The sequence below is a fragment of the Malus sylvestris genome, chromosome 16 (genome assembly GCF_916048215.2).
Source record: "Malus sylvestris chromosome 16, drMalSylv7.2, whole genome shotgun sequence".
Taxonomy (NCBI): domain Eukaryota; kingdom Viridiplantae; phylum Streptophyta; class Magnoliopsida; order Rosales; family Rosaceae; genus Malus; species Malus sylvestris.
Window position 1 is genome coordinate 30,021,303 of NC_062275.1, and position 14,248 is coordinate 30,035,550.

Below are 14,248 nucleotides of genomic sequence, written 5' to 3' on the forward strand. Positions count from 1 at the left end.
TGAGACAAAAAAGGTAAAAAAGAAAAAAAAAAAGACGAGAAAGAAAAAAGAAAAGAGAGAGATATAGATTTAGAGTAAGGGGGAAGGAGGAAGAGAAAATAAATGAATGAATTTAAGTTTAAAAACTTTAAAAACTCACTCTTTTTATGTTTTTAGAGAATATACTATATTTTTTTAGTTAATCTTGAGTTCAGTTTTTGAAAATAGAGTACAGAAACTAAATTTTCTAAGTTAAAAATTTTAAGTTTTAGGCCAAAGATCATAGAAACGCAATAAGTTTTTCCATAAATGTGAAGAATATTCCATCCTTTTGGGATACGCATAACCAAATCAGAAATAAAAAATTTTAAATTTTAAATTTAAAAAAAAAAAAAGTTAAAAAGATGATGAGGACGATGTCGCGATGAGAAGGTCAAACTTAAACAGCTCAGAGGGGAAAGCAAACGTGCTGTAATCTGTGTTGTAAAACCCAACCAAATCCAGCCAGCCTCCTTTAAGAAGTCGGAATATGAGGATCCTGTCTTTTGGGTTATACGAAATTGTGGTTTGGATTACTTATTTGCTAGTTTTGTTGTAACTTGTAATTTCATCTCGTGCTGCTATCTGAGAAACCCAGCTAGCAGTTCTGGGCTTCAGGTGAGTTTTTATTTTTACTTTGTTTATTTATCTTAATTGGGGAATGATGTTATGATCCATGAACAATTATTGGCTTAATATGTTATGTAACTTGTAATTATTATTAATATATTTTTCTTACCATATATAAATTGTAAATTGTTGGATGACATTGTTTTCAGGGTTTCGTTAATTCGATACATTAAGCAAGTTTATTGGAAACTCTGTTCGTATCGGAGTCCTGGATAGAAAATGAGAGCAATTGCTCGATCTTTTCACCAATGTAGATTGGCTTTGTGCCATCAAGCATGTCATTACTCAAGTGGTTTTGTAACAAGGCAGAAGCTGTTGACAAACACCCGTGCTGTGTTTGCTTATCAACTCGCTAAAAATGCTGAATTCGATAGACTTCAACACCCCACGCTTATGGTCTCGAGAGCTCTGTCAATTGATGCTGCTCAAGTTACTAATGGTGGTGCTTCTTGTATTTTGGGCTGTCTTAGTTTGTAAAGTAGCATTATAGTCTCAGTTTTGATGGTTTTGAGTTCAATAGCAGATGTAAAAACAGCGGGGCCACTAGTTGAGTATGAACGAAGAATTGCTGCAGGGGAACTTGTTGACGGTGATGCCTACCAGGTAGGGAAAACAACTCATCGGGTGTATTCTTTATCAGTTCCATATAGATAAATGAGGAAATGATCAGAATGAAAACTGTTTGGCACCTTCCTTCATTTGAAATTTGAAGTGCTAAATGGCACAGTGACGGTGCATGCAAACCTTGGAAGTCAGCTTCACGTTTTCACATACTGTTCGTTTGTTTGTTTATTTGTTTTGGTTGAACAGATAATGTTTGTTATGGACACTTTATTTAGAGGGAAATTATCCCGTAATTTGGTTTAAAGTATTTAAACTTTCGGTCTTATTTAGTAAATCCTGTGTTAAATGTGGGTTGCTCTGGTTGGATAACAGCTGAAGGAACTGTACTATCGCTTCAGGCAATTATATGCATTATCTATTTATTTTTCTTTTTTTTATCTGACTAATTTTTGTAGGTAGACACCTTAAGAGAACTTCAAAGGCTTTATGATGAACTTGTTCAATCAGCTAATGCCTGCCGGTTGGATAGATATTCAACTTCTACAAAATCTGGAAGGTACTCTTCAATAACTTGTTTAATTTCACCACTTGTGATCCAATTTCAAGTTGTAGGCTGGTACAGTATATGATACCATTAGCTTCGTGTTGAATTTTTTCTTTTCCTACTTCTAATTTGTTTCTGTCTAGGAGTATTTACCAATCGTTCATCTTTTTGTCCATATACAGGAGTAGGTGGTTGTGGTATCATTTCATCCCACATTCTTCAACCTCACCTGTCAAAGGTCTTTATCTGTATGGAGGAGTGGGTACCGGTAAAACCATGTTGATGGACTTGTTTTTTGATCAGCTGTAAGTTTAAATGAATGTTCTTTTTTGTTATGTTATTGTTTAATTTTCTAGATATTGCGACGCTATTGTTTATAATCGTTGAGGAAAAGTCCTTGTAAATACAATGGATCTTGGTGTTTGTCAAAATTTATTTATTTCTGTTCTTGAATGTTAACTTCTCCAACTTTCCGTCCATCACATATTGTCTTCTTTGTCTCCTAATAATTTTATTTTTGTTTCTCAGACAATGCAGCTGGAGGAAAAAGAGGATTCATTTTCATGACTTCATGCTGAATGTACATAAAACGTTGCGAGTAAGATGAAATTTTTGATAAAAGGACTTCCTTTGTCATATCTGAGAAATATCTTCTTATGCAAATGTAGGCTGTATTTGGTAAAATTTTTAGGGTTAATTGTTTAGTTCCCGTTGCGAAAAATGTATCATGATGTACAGTAGAACATTCAGTAATTTGTACACCGCCCCTGGATGGATGATATCCGAACAGGTTGTTCTTACAGTATTTTTGAAAAGAGAGATTTTATTTCAAAATAAGAGCTGTGCATTTACAGTACAACAGGTTTTCATACTTGAGGATTAGGAACTCATTTTTTCAGTCAGTTAATATTCGCATATATTTGAACCAAATGTTCATTTCATTCTGGACATTGGTTTCTTTGGTACTAGGTCTTATACAACTACCCGGTTAAGGTTAACATGGATGATATATATTTTCTCAGAAGCACCAGGGTGTAGAAGATCCACTTGAAGTTGTTGCAGGAGAGATATCGGACGAGGCAATCTTGTTGTGTCTGGATGAATTCATGGTGGAGCGCTAGTATTTGAAAATATGATTCAAAATCATATCTTACTATGTTCCTTTATTGTACTGATTGACCTGTGGTCTTACGTAGGTGACAGATGTTGCTGATGCATTAATATTAAATCGCCTGTTTAGACATCTATTCAATAATGGTATTGTAAGTAGTTTACTTTCATTTACTCTCTTGTGCTCATGGCCTTTTGTACACTGAATCATGCAGATTCATACTATTTTCTTTGTTTCGATTTTTATTTGTGTTTTTTATTTTACTTTTTGTGCGAGGCAAGTTTAGATCCTTGTTTCCACCTCCAATCGTGCTCCAGATAAGCTGTATGAAGGTGGACTGCAGAGGGATCTTTTTCTTCCGTTCATTGCGACTTTGAAGGTATGTATCTGGGTGTGATCTCATCTGCTTGTAATTAGATTGGTTCAAACCAGTGATTTTAGTATATGTTTGCCACAAAACGATAAAATGTTGCCAAGGCACTTGTGGAGTTACCAAACCTTTAACTGGGTTTTATTTGGTGCTAGACAATTTGTTTTATGTATGCATTTTTTGAAGTTTTACATCTGGCACCAGTACTCATGTGCATAACATTATATCATGTTTTCCTAGTCTGTTAATTAGTTTGTACTTCATAACAGCGGGGTATTTTGGCTGTAGGAAAGATGTGTAGTTCATGAAATTGGTTCTGCAGTAGACTACCGGAAACTGACTTCGGTGGGATATCAAGTCCACTAAGATTCCACATGTTCAGGTGATATTACCTAATGTTTATAAATATCTAATCTCATGATTGCACCTTAACTACAGGCAGAGCAGGGTTTCTACTTTGTTGGCAAAGATTTGTCGGGATTTCTCAAGCAAAGTTTTCAACAATTGATTGGGGAACATGAAGCTGTTCCACAAGAAGCTGAAGTAGTAATGGGAAGGACGTTAAAGGTAATCTCTCGGTTGCCTTTTGGTGAGGCATATGCTGAGAATATTATATGGTCATGTGTTTTTGGATCTGAGAATATGTTCTTTAATTCATATCAGGTTCCACTAGGTGCTAATGGATGTGCGTATTTTCCTTTTGAGGAACTGTGTAACAGACCATTGGGAGCTGCAGACTATTTTGGATTGTGCAGTAAGTAAAACCTAGCAGAGTCGATAATTCATGCAAATTAGGATGTTAAATTTATTTTTAGTTAGTGATATATGACATCATTGTGTTGAGTCGTGGTATGGATGCAAATTAGTATTCTGTCCTCCTGCACTCCTACACTTAAGAATAGGAACTGCAAAACATAAATCTGGATGTTGAGCAATGGAACGTACTTCCCTGTTTTTCATTTTACGTTTATTAAAACCTCTTACCTTTTTCTTGGCTAATATTTGCGCGGTTTCAAAAATCATTTCCCTTTTATCCGACTATGAATGATAGATATAGATCTTTGTGAACCTTTATAAATTTTATTTTTACCTGGATGCACAAATTCATATTACCTTAAAACTATTGGCTCTTTTTTAGTAGTAGGAGCTTCCAAACACCCTAATATGGGAATTTCGTATTTCAAGAATCAAAAATAACTTCTCTTAAAGGTTCTTCATTTTCCTTTTTACAGAGAACTACCATACCTTGGCATTGGAGGGTGTCCCAGTTTTTGGGCTCCACAATAGAACAGCTGCATACCGGTTTGTCACTCTAGTTGATGTATGTTCTATGTTTCTTCATAATTTTTTTTTAACAAACGATGTTATCTACACTAATGGGGAGGGTGGTGTGCTTAACCTCACAATGGGCTAGCAATAATGTGGTTTAGACTTGCCTTTGGCGAGAATCGAACCTAAAACCTCTCACTTACAAGTGAAGAGGAATACCACTAGACCGTAGTATCAAGTGGCTCTGTTTCTTCATAATTAGGTTGGCCATATTAGTTACAACTTTTGGAAATAATACCTCGGGAACCGAGATATTTGGGAATAAGATTTGTTCATGTCTTTGGTTATCCTTCACAGGATACTGTTGCAACTTCATTTGGGTTATAGCTTAATCACCATTGCTTTCTCCACTCTCATGGGTCTTAGTATTCCAAATTAGATAAGCTGTGTTAAATTATTCTATTCACTAATGTGGTCACAGGTGATGTACGAGAACAAGGCCAGGCTTTTGTGTACAGCTGAGGGAACTCCCTTTGAACTCTTTGAAAAGGTAGTGACAATCTCTGATGCCCTACAAATAGCACCTAGAACCTCTTCGAGGTCAAGGAAAAATGATGATGCCGGACTGTGCGTGGATAATGAATTGGGTTTTGCTAAAGACCGCACCATTAGTAGGTATGTTCCTCTGCAGAATAAATAATAGCAATTAGTTTGTAACTTGAATTCTATCATTGTACCTGCCTCATTTGTCTATTATTGCACATTGACGTGTCGTTTCTAGTACTACATGACAACTCTCACAGTTTTCTCGCAAATATGCATGCTTTGATTGGATGAAATTTGCAAGGTTTGGATTGAAGGGCGGGAAAGAAAATGTTGTGTTTAAAAAATTTTGGTCATCAAAAGAACTCATTTTGGGTTAATCTTTCCTTCACCTCTTCTCGGCATGCATTGTTTATTCTAACCTTTTACAACTGGAGCCAAAATATCTCGTTTAGAATCTTTGCGTCATGCTTCTGTCCTATTCTAACCGATTACTACCCTAAATCCAAATAACTGTAACTAAAAACAAGTGGCTTAAGGTTTCGGGATCGATAAGAACAGGTCTATATTGAGACGTCGTAGTTTGGTTGTATGAAAGTTGTCAATCTGGTTGTTCTCTATCTCTATTTATTGCAACGTTGCTAGTACTGACTGTGAAACCACTGACGAGTGCAGATTAACAGAGATGAATAGCAAAGAATACTTGGAGCACCATGCTGAAACATTGGCTGAGAAGAACTCAGAGGAAGGTGTGAATCTTAATAAGGTCGTGCAAGCATGATGACGTAACCAGATCCAGCTTACTCCAGTAAACCGGTGTTGTATAATTGTGTGGTTGCACGTCAAGAATCAGCATTGTAACATGAATGTTATTTTTTTTCTTTTTTCAGTTGAACAAATGTACTCTCATAGTCGTATTAGATTCACCATTGTAACATAAATGTTATGATAATGCTCTGAAATTTTGAGGCTTGATAACTTCCTTGTGATTTATGGGACTGGCTACAATATTTACATGTATTTAATACAATCACCATATGAGCGTCATATATAATTCGAAGGAAAATGTGTAAAAAATTAAGTTCATTAAGCAACATAATAGCGATTAAATGGCAGAAGCAAGTTTAGATGTACTTTAAAACAAAAACTTAAACTATGAAATTCAAAGCCTAGTAGTTATGGTAAACCAAGATTCAACTCAAATCTTAAAAGAAGTTAAGAAATTTTTATACCTTTAGCATCTCTTTGCTTAGCAAGGGAGATTCACCCATGTGAGGGCCTTCTTTTCTCTGTCTCCTTGCTACTTGGCTCCATGGACGTGGATGGAGGAACTTTGCTTCTTGACTCCATGACTTCTTGAATATGGATGGAGAAATGGGTTCTCCAAAAGTCACTAAAATTGGAGACCTCTAAGTTTCGACACCAAGGATAGTTGAGGAAGAAGATGAGTGACCATGGAAGAACAAAATGTTAGCAATGTTCTCCCATGGTGTCTGGCCTCTCTAGAGAGAAAGAGCTTGTGTTCTCTCATATTTCCTCAAAGAAAACCCTCATGTAAAAAAGGCTATAAAGTTATTTTTATACCTACCTTCATTAGAGTGACAAACTTGTAATAAGTCCAAAATCACTCCCTCTCTAAGCACGGCCGGCCTCCCTATTGTTGGTGGGTTAATTGCCCACTTTGTTTTAGTTGTCACACAACTTAAACCTTATGTGCCTTGTGGACCAAAACCCTTTTGAGTCCCAAAATCCAAAACTAACTTAACGCCTAAAAACGAGCCTTTCATTCTTGATTAATTAACTTTTAATTAATTCTTACCATATACAATTAAACTATTTAATTGTCCTTACTCATCTTCGTTATATCATTCAATCATTATCTTACACATTGTGCGATCTATTAGGTTCCTTTTAGTGAGGCTGTGGGCGATTAGAACTCTTACTAACCGATTGTGAATTGAAACTTGTTGATGCACAAAATCAGTGAGGACTTTGGTACAACAGAAAGTGTTAAGTTTGTGACCTTCGCTAGATTGCTCCGGTCACTAGTATGGATAAGTATGTAAATGAATAGAGATAGGGAAGCAAACACAAGATGTACGTGGTTCACCCAGATTGGCTACGTCCACGAAGTAGAGGAGTTCTCATTAATTGTGAAGGGTTTACATAAGTACATAGGTTCAAGCTCTCCTTTAGTGAGTACAAGTGAATGATTTAGTACAAATGACATTAGGAAATATTGTGAGAGAATGATCTCTATTTATAGAAGAGAGTTTCTAGTTTCATTCTAACATTGACACGTGTCGTGTTGTGATTGGCTTCTGATGTTGACACGTGTCGCGCTATGATTGGCTTCTGATGTCGACACGTGTCGCGCTGTGGTTAGCCTTCTGGTTGGAGGGAAACTCTTCTGGGTCTTTGACGGTATAACGTTGACTGGTGCTCAATAGTTTTAGGATTGGTCAAGTATGGTACAAACAATGCTCCCCTAAGTTCCCGAGTAAGGGAAGCTCCTCGGTTAGGGACTTGCAAGATCCAAGCCATTGAGTAATCACGAAACTTCTAAGTACTGAAGTGTGGTATCATTTTCACTTGCCTTATCTGTCTCATATGTAGATGTAACATCTTCTCTGGAAGTACTTTTCCTCCATCCAGGGGTGGTATCATTAACCGATGAAGATGCACAAGGTAATGTATCAATTTTACTTGAAGCTTACTTGTAGTTTCGGGCTTGGTCAAGTGCGATACAAACCATATAGTAGGAGTCCCCCAAGTCGTCGAGCTAGGAGATTTGCCGAATGAGGTAACAGACAAGGTAAGCAATTAGACTTCCAAGCAAGCAACCTGGATCGGAGGTTCGACTTCGGTTTCCGATTGATTGTTCTCCTTCTCCTTGTGTCGTAAATAACACCAAGGATAGGGAGAAGCAAATGGAGAAGAGATGATACGAGATACTTTTGCTTTTGAAGAAGTAACTTTCCACAGGCTTATTCTTGAACTGGGCTGGAGGGTTTTCTGGTTCCCTTCAGAGTATAAGGCCGACTCAAGAATTTGAGGGTCAAAACAAGTCCATCAAATCTAGAGTACGTTCGACCTTGATGATATGGGATACTTTTGCTGTTGACAAAGTAGTGGATGTATCGGCACGTGTTCTGTTACGCTTGTCTCCACATGCTTCCTTGTATCATTCTCACTTGCCTTATCTGTTCCTCAGGCAGATGTGGTATCTTCTCTGGAAGCATAAGATGTTGAAAATGAGTACTCGAGAGCAATGCTAGGTAAGTAATCAGGCAAGGGGTTTCAGGCAGTCAGTTCCTGACTAGAAGCTTGATTCCAAGTGCTGACCGATTGCTTTCTTTCTCCTTGTCTTGCAGGTAAGAACAAGGCCAAAGGAAAAGACAGGGAAAAAGCATGATATGGGATACTCTTGCTTTTAACCCTGATGATATGAGATACTCTTGCTCTGGTGTGGCTTGTTTGCAGAGGTATTATCGAGAGGAAAAGAAGCTGAGTATTTTGAGAGACTCTGCTGAGAGTGCCCTCTCGGATGTGAAGAAAAGTTGAGCATTTTTTTTTATTTGCAGGTTTTCCTGGCTGTGGAGGATTGAGGTCGACATATATAGGAGTCTTCCTAACAACAAGTAGTAATGTTATTCCTTTACCCTTCTTGGTCGTAGCAATGTAGTGGGAGCTGCAAGCTTCACGTGTTTTAACTTTGTCAGAGCACTTTGAAAAAGTGGTATGTGGTATCTGGAAAGCTGATGTTGCGTGTGAAGATTGCAGACAAGCTTTATCCAAGGAAATCTGGCTCTCAAAGTTCAGAGAGCGATGCCTCTTTGGTTTTCGAACAAGCAATCCTGTTGAGGATCTGGTTCCCGAGATTCGGAGAGCGGCGCCTCTTCGATTTTTTAGAAAGCAATCATGTTGGGAGTCTGGCTCTTGAGATTCAGAGAGTGGTGCCTCTTTAACTTTTGAGAAAGTAATAATGTTGTTGGGAGTCTGGCTCTCGAGATTCGGAGGGCGATTCCTCTTCGATTTTTGAGCAAGTAATAATGTTATTCATTTACCCTTCTTGGTCATAGCAATGTAGTGGGAGCTGCAAGCTTCACATGTTTTAACTTTGCCAAAGCGCTTTGAAAAAGTGGTATGTGGTATCTGGAAAGCTGATGTTGCGTGTGAAGATTGCAGACAAGCTTTATCCAAGGAAATCTGGCTCTCGAAGTTCGGAGAGCGGTGCCTCTTCGATTTTTGAACAAGCAATCTTGTCGGGGATCTGGCTCTCGAGATTCTGAGAATGGTGCCTCTTCGATTTTTGAGAAAGCAATCATGTTGGGAGTCTGACTCCTGAGATTCAGAAAGCAGTCTCTCTTCGATTTTTGAGAAAGTAATCCTGTTGGGAGTGTTTTCTCGAATGTGAGTAAAGGTTGGGCATTTTTGCCAGTCTGCCTTGCCACAGAGCACAAAGGTTAACACACATTGGGACTTTCTAGTTATCAAGCAGTGGTGCTGTTCCTTTACCCTTGTGGGTAATAGTAGGGTAGCTGGACCTTCAAAATTTATGTGTCTAAACTTTGTCAGAGATCTTTGGCAAAGTTATCTGTGGTACCCGAGGAGCTGATGTTGCGTGTGGAAAGTGGTGCCTCTTCGAAGTCTGGATAGTGGTGCCTCTTCGGAATCCGGAGAGTGGTGCCTCTTCGATTTTTGAACCAACGGCCCTGTTGCCCTTTCTTTTATAAGGGCACCAATTATGTGCAAGGAGTACATTCAGAGAGTTATTGCTTGTAGGAATTTTCCCCTTACTTCAGAGATTTATTGCACCTCATTTCTCCTTCATCATTTCTGAGAATGTCTGGCCCATCCGACCGTCGTTTTGATTTGAACTTTGGTGAAGAGGCAGCCATGCCTTCTTAAGACAACATATGGCGCCCATCCTTCTTATCCCCTACTGGTCCTCTTACCATTGGAGATTTTGTGATGAAGAATGATATGACTGCTACGGTGGTGGCCAGGAACCTTTTCACTCCCAAAGATAACAGACTACTTTCCAAACAGTCTGATGAGTTAGCTGTTAAGGATTCTCTGGCTCTCAGTGTTCAGTATGCAGGTTCTGTGTCTAATATGGCCCAACGCCTATTTGCTCGAACCTGCCAAGTTGAATCATTGGCGGCTGAAGTGATAAGTCTCAAACAGGAGATCAAAGGGCTCAAGCATGAGAATAAACAGTTGCACAGGCTCGCACATGACTATGCTACAAACATGAAGAGGAAGCTCGACCAGCTGCAGGAATCTGATGGTCAGATTTTACTTGATCATCAGAGGTTTGTGGGTTTGTTCCAAAGGCATTTATTGCCTTCGTCTTCTAAGGTTGTACCGCGTAATGAAGCTCCAAATGATCAACCTTCGGTGCCTCCTCCTTCTGGGGTTCTGCCTAGTACTGAGGCTCCGAATAATCACCCTCTGGTGCCTCCTCGATCTGGGGCTCTGCCGACTGCTGAGACTTCTCCTGAGCAACCTTTGTGAAGGCTCTCTCTTGTTTGTTTATTTTGATTCATGTATATGTACATATTTGTAACTTATCGGAGATATCAATAAACAAGTTTTGCTTCATTTCAACGTATTGTGTTAAATACACCAAGGCCTTCTTCACTAAGTTCTTTAAATTTTTCCTTTTGTTGAAGCTTGTATGTTAAAGCTTTGTGAGTGAAGCATGTAGGTTGAGGTAGTGCTCCCTTAATTTCCCGAGTGAGGAAAACTTCTCATTTAGAGACTTGAAAAATCCAAGTCACTGAGTGATCGTGAGACTTCTAAGTATCAAGGTGTAGTAGCATATGGTAGGAGTCCACCAAGTCTCCGGTCAAGCGAGTTGACGAATGAGGCATTTCCTTTCTAAGTGGTAGCCCAAAACTCCTTCTTCATATATATTTGTTATGAAAGTTGTTAGGCCCAAAGAAGAAGAGGCCTAGGCAATTTTTTTATTTTTATTTTTCGAATTTTTTTTTTATTTTTTTTTTTTGTTTTTGAATTTTCGAATTTTTGAATTTCCGAATTTTTGAATTTTCGAATTTCCGAAAAAAAAAATTATATATATATATATGTATATATATTTTAAAGCTTTGTAGGTGAAGCTTTGATGTTAAAGCTTTGTATGTGAAGCTTTGGTGTTGAAGCTTTGTAAGTGAAGCTTTGAGGTTGAAGCTTTGTTGGGCACCATGAATTGATTTTGCTTTACACTATCTTGATCAAGATAGTGTGAAGCTTTTGTAGGTGAAGCTTTTGTGTTGAAGTTTTGTAGGTGCAGCTTTTGTGGGTCAAGCTTTTGTAGGTGCAGCTTTTGTGGGTCAAGCTTTTGTAGGTGAAGATTTTGTGGGTCAAGCTTTTATGGGTCAAGCATTTGTGGGTCAAGCTTTTGTGGGTCAAGCTTTGTTGGGCACCATGAATTGATTTTGCTTCACACTATCTTGATCAAGATAGTGTGAAGCTTTTGTAGGTCAAGCTTTTGTAGGTCAAGCTTTTATGGGTCAAGCTTTTATGGGTCAAGCTTTTGTGGGTCAAGCTTTTGTAGGTGAAGCTTTTGTGGGTCAAGCTTTTGTAGGTGAAACTTTTGTGGGTCAAGCTTTTATGGGTGAAGCTTTTGTGCGTGAAGCTTTTGTAGGTCAAGCTTTGTTGGGCACCATGAATTGATTTTGCTTCACACTATCTTGATCAAGATAGTGTGAAGCTTTTGTAGGTGAAGCTTTTGTAGGTCAAGCTTTTATGGGTCAAGCTTTTGTAGGTGAAGTTTTTGTGGGTCAAGCTTTTGTTGGGTACCATGAATTGATTTTGCTTCACACTATCTTGATCAAGATAGTGTGAAGCTTTTGAGAATTTGTTGTTGTCCTCCATTGATGAAGCTTTTGTTGGTGAAGCTTTGGAGTTGAAGCTTTTGTTGGTGAAGTTTTGGAGTTGAAGCTTTGTAGGTGAAGCTTTGGAGTTGAAGCTTTGTAGGTGAAGCTTTGGAGTTTAAGCTTTGTAGGTGAAGCTTTGGAGTTGAAGCTTTTGTTGGTGAAGCTTTTGTTGGGTACCATGAATTGATTTTACTTCACACTATCTTGATCAAGATAGTGTGAAGCTTTTGAGAATTTGTTGTTGTCCTCCATTGATGAAGCTTTTGTTGGTGAAGCTTTGGAGTTGAAGCTTTGTAGGTGAAGCTTTGGAGTTGAAGCTTTTGTTGGTGAAGCTTTTGTTGGGTACCAGGAATTGATTTTTCTTCACACTATCTTGATCAAGATAGTGTGAAGCTTTTGAAAATTTGTTGTTGTCCTCCATTGATGAAGATTTTGTAGGTGAAGCTTTGGAGTTGAAACTTTTGTTGGGTACCATGAATTGATTTTGCTTCACACTATCTTGATCAAGATAGTGTGAAGCTTTTGAGAATTTTTTGTTGTCCTCCATTGATGAAGCTTTTGTTGGTGAAGCTTTGGAATTGAAGCTTTGTAGGTGAAGCTTTGGAGTTGAAGGTTTTGTTGGTGAAGTTTTGGAGTTGAAGCTTTGTAGGTGAAGCTTTGGAGTTTAAGCTTTGTAAGTGAAGCTTTGGAGTTTAAGCTTTTGTTAGTGAAGCTTTTGTTGGGTACCATGAATTGATTTTGCTTCACACTATCTTGATCAAGATAGTGTGAAGCTTTTGAGAATTTGTTGTTGTCCTCCATTGATGAAGCTTTTGTTGGTGAAGGTTTGGAGTTGAAGCTTTGTAGGTGAAGCTTTGGAGTTTAAGCTTTGTAGGTGAAGCTTTGGAGTTGAAGCTTTTGTTGGTGAAGCTTTTGTTGGGTACCAGAAATTGATTTTTCTTTACACTATCTTGATCAAGATAGTGTGAAGCCTTTGAGAATTTGTTGTTGTCCTCCATTGATGAAGCTTTTGTAGGTGAAGCTTTGGAGTTGAAGTTTTTGTTGGGTACCATGAATTGATTTTGCTTCACACTATCTTGATCAAGATAGTGTGAAGCTTTTGAGAATTTGTTGTTGTCCTTTATTGATGAAGCTTTTGTTGGTGAAGCTTTGGAGTTGAAGCTTTGTAGGTGAAGCTTTGGAGTTGAAGCTTTTGTTGGTGAAGTTTTGGAGTTGAAGCTTTGTAGGTGAAGCTTTGGAGTTTAAGCTTTGTAGGTGAAGCTTTGGAGTTTAAGCTTTTGTTGGTGAAGCTTTTGTTGGGTATCATGAATTGATTTTGCTTCACACTATCTTGATCAAGATAGTGTGAAGCTTTTGAGAATTAGTTGTTGTCCTCCATTGATGAAGCTTTTGTTGGTGAAGCTTTGGAGTTGAAGCTTTATAGGTGAAGCTTTGGAGTTGAAGCTTTGTAGGTGAAGCTTTGGAGTTGAAGCTTTTGTTGGTGAAGCTTTTGTTGGGTACCAGGAATTGATTTTTCTTCACACTATCTTGATCAAGATAATGTGAAGCTTTTGAGAATTTGTTGTTGTCCTCCATTGATGAAGCTTTTGTAGGTGAAGCTTTGGAGTTGAAGCTTTTGTTGGGTACCATGAATTGATTTTGCTTCACACTATCTTGATCAAGATAGTGTGAAGCTTTTGAGAATATGTAGTTGTCCTCCATTGATGAAGCTTTGTTGAATTTCCTTTTTTTTTTTTTTGGGAAACTAGAAATTTGAAAATGTGAGAGAGACAACATATACAAATTTTGCTTCCACACTGTTGAGCAAGAGATTGTGATGCAAGCCACACCTTGTAGTAGTCGAAGGTTTGGATGAACCATATAAATTGAATTTGCTTCGAAGGTCTGAAAATTGTAGTTGCCCTCTATTGATGAAGTTTTTGTTGGCACCATAAATTGGTTTTGCTTCACACTGTCTTGATCAAGAGTGTGTGAAGCTTTTGAGAATTATGGTTGAACTCCTTTGATGAAGCTCTTATTGGCATCATAAATTGGTTTTGCTTCACACTGTCTTGATCAAGAGTGTGTGAAGCTTTTGAGAATTATGGTTGCCCTCCATTGATGAAGCTCTTGTTGGCACCATAAATTGGTTTTGCTTCACACTGTCTTGATCAAGAGTGTGTGAAGCTTTTGAGAATTGTGGTTGCCCTCCATTGATGAAGCTTTTGTTGGCACCATAAATTGATTTTGCTTTACACTATCTTGATCAAGAGTGTGTGAAGCTTTTAATCATTATGGTTGAACTCCTTTGATGAAGCTCTTGTTGGCATCATAAA

General features: G+C 38.1%; 1 protein-coding gene across 3 annotated transcripts; it reads left to right on the forward strand.

The window, feature by feature from the left end:
- Positions 1–397: 397 nt before the first annotated feature.
- LOC126607150 (uncharacterized) lies at positions 398–6,042 on the forward strand. 3 transcript variants are annotated; one of them, XM_050274620.1, is made up of 15 exons: positions 399–636; positions 798–1,087; positions 1,169–1,251; positions 1,668–1,768; positions 1,939–2,061; positions 2,285–2,354; positions 2,779–2,865; positions 2,953–3,018; positions 3,154–3,246; positions 3,526–3,582; positions 3,676–3,804; positions 3,901–3,991; positions 4,470–4,558; positions 4,988–5,181; positions 5,725–6,042. In XM_050274620.1, exons 2-15 carry the CDS (start codon positions 868–870, stop codon positions 5,828–5,830), a joined length of 1,509 nt encoding a protein of 502 aa, XP_050130577.1. In that variant the 5' UTR covers positions 399–636; positions 798–867; the 3' UTR covers positions 5,831–6,042. The 3 variants fall into 3 exon arrangements, with proteins under 3 accessions (XP_050130579.1, XP_050130577.1, XP_050130578.1); XM_050274621.1 differs by having other exon boundaries at positions 400–636; positions 1,172–1,251; XM_050274622.1 differs by lacking the exon at positions 3,526–3,582 and having other exon boundaries at positions 398–636.
- The last annotated feature ends 8,206 nt before the right edge of the window (positions 6,043–14,248 follow it).